The sequence below is a fragment of the Pygoscelis adeliae genome, unplaced genomic scaffold (genome assembly GCF_000699105.1).
Source record: "Pygoscelis adeliae isolate BGI_AS28 unplaced genomic scaffold, ASM69910v1 Scaffold102, whole genome shotgun sequence".
NCBI lineage: Eukaryota > Metazoa > Chordata > Aves > Sphenisciformes > Spheniscidae > Pygoscelis > Pygoscelis adeliae.
In genome coordinates, this window is record NW_008824228.1 from 114,825 (window position 1) to 115,265 (window position 441).

Below are 441 nucleotides of genomic sequence, written 5' to 3' on the forward strand. Positions count from 1 at the left end.
GTGGGCCCAGCCCCACAGGGGCACACTCGGACCCCTAACAAGGGTGCAGCAGGAGGTACAGCAGCCCCCCCAAACCAAGCAAGGGGAGAGCTCCCCAGCATTGGGGACCCCCTAAAACATCCCAAATCCGGCACCCCATGCATTGGGATACCCCATACATCAAGGATCCCAAACCCAGCAAGGGGGGAACCCCGTGCCTCAGGGCACCCCATGCATCAGGGACCACAAACTAAGTATTGGGGTGCTCCATACATCAGGGTGCCCAGGCACCAGGGACCCCAAGCCCAGCACCGGGGTGCACCGTGCAGCAGGGTGCCCCGTGCATAGGAGACCCCAAACCCAGCAGCGGCGTGCCCCATGCATCGGCGTGCCCCGCGCACGGGGGACCCCCTGCTCACCTTTCTCCCGGGAGTGCGGGGCGTCCCCGTCGCCGTGCTCCTG

At 66.0% G+C, this 441-nt stretch overlaps 1 protein-coding gene across 1 annotated transcript in view; it reads right to left on the reverse strand.

The window, feature by feature from the left end:
• The window catches only part of CA9 (carbonic anhydrase IX), a 43,719-nt gene that overhangs the window by 15,647 nt on the left and 27,631 nt on the right, over positions 1–441 (reverse strand). Inside the window, exon 4 of the mRNA XM_009334824.1 lies at positions 399–438. Coding sequence (XP_009333099.1) covers positions 399–438 — 40 coding nt within the window. The remainder of the gene's footprint in view (positions 1–398; positions 439–441) is intronic.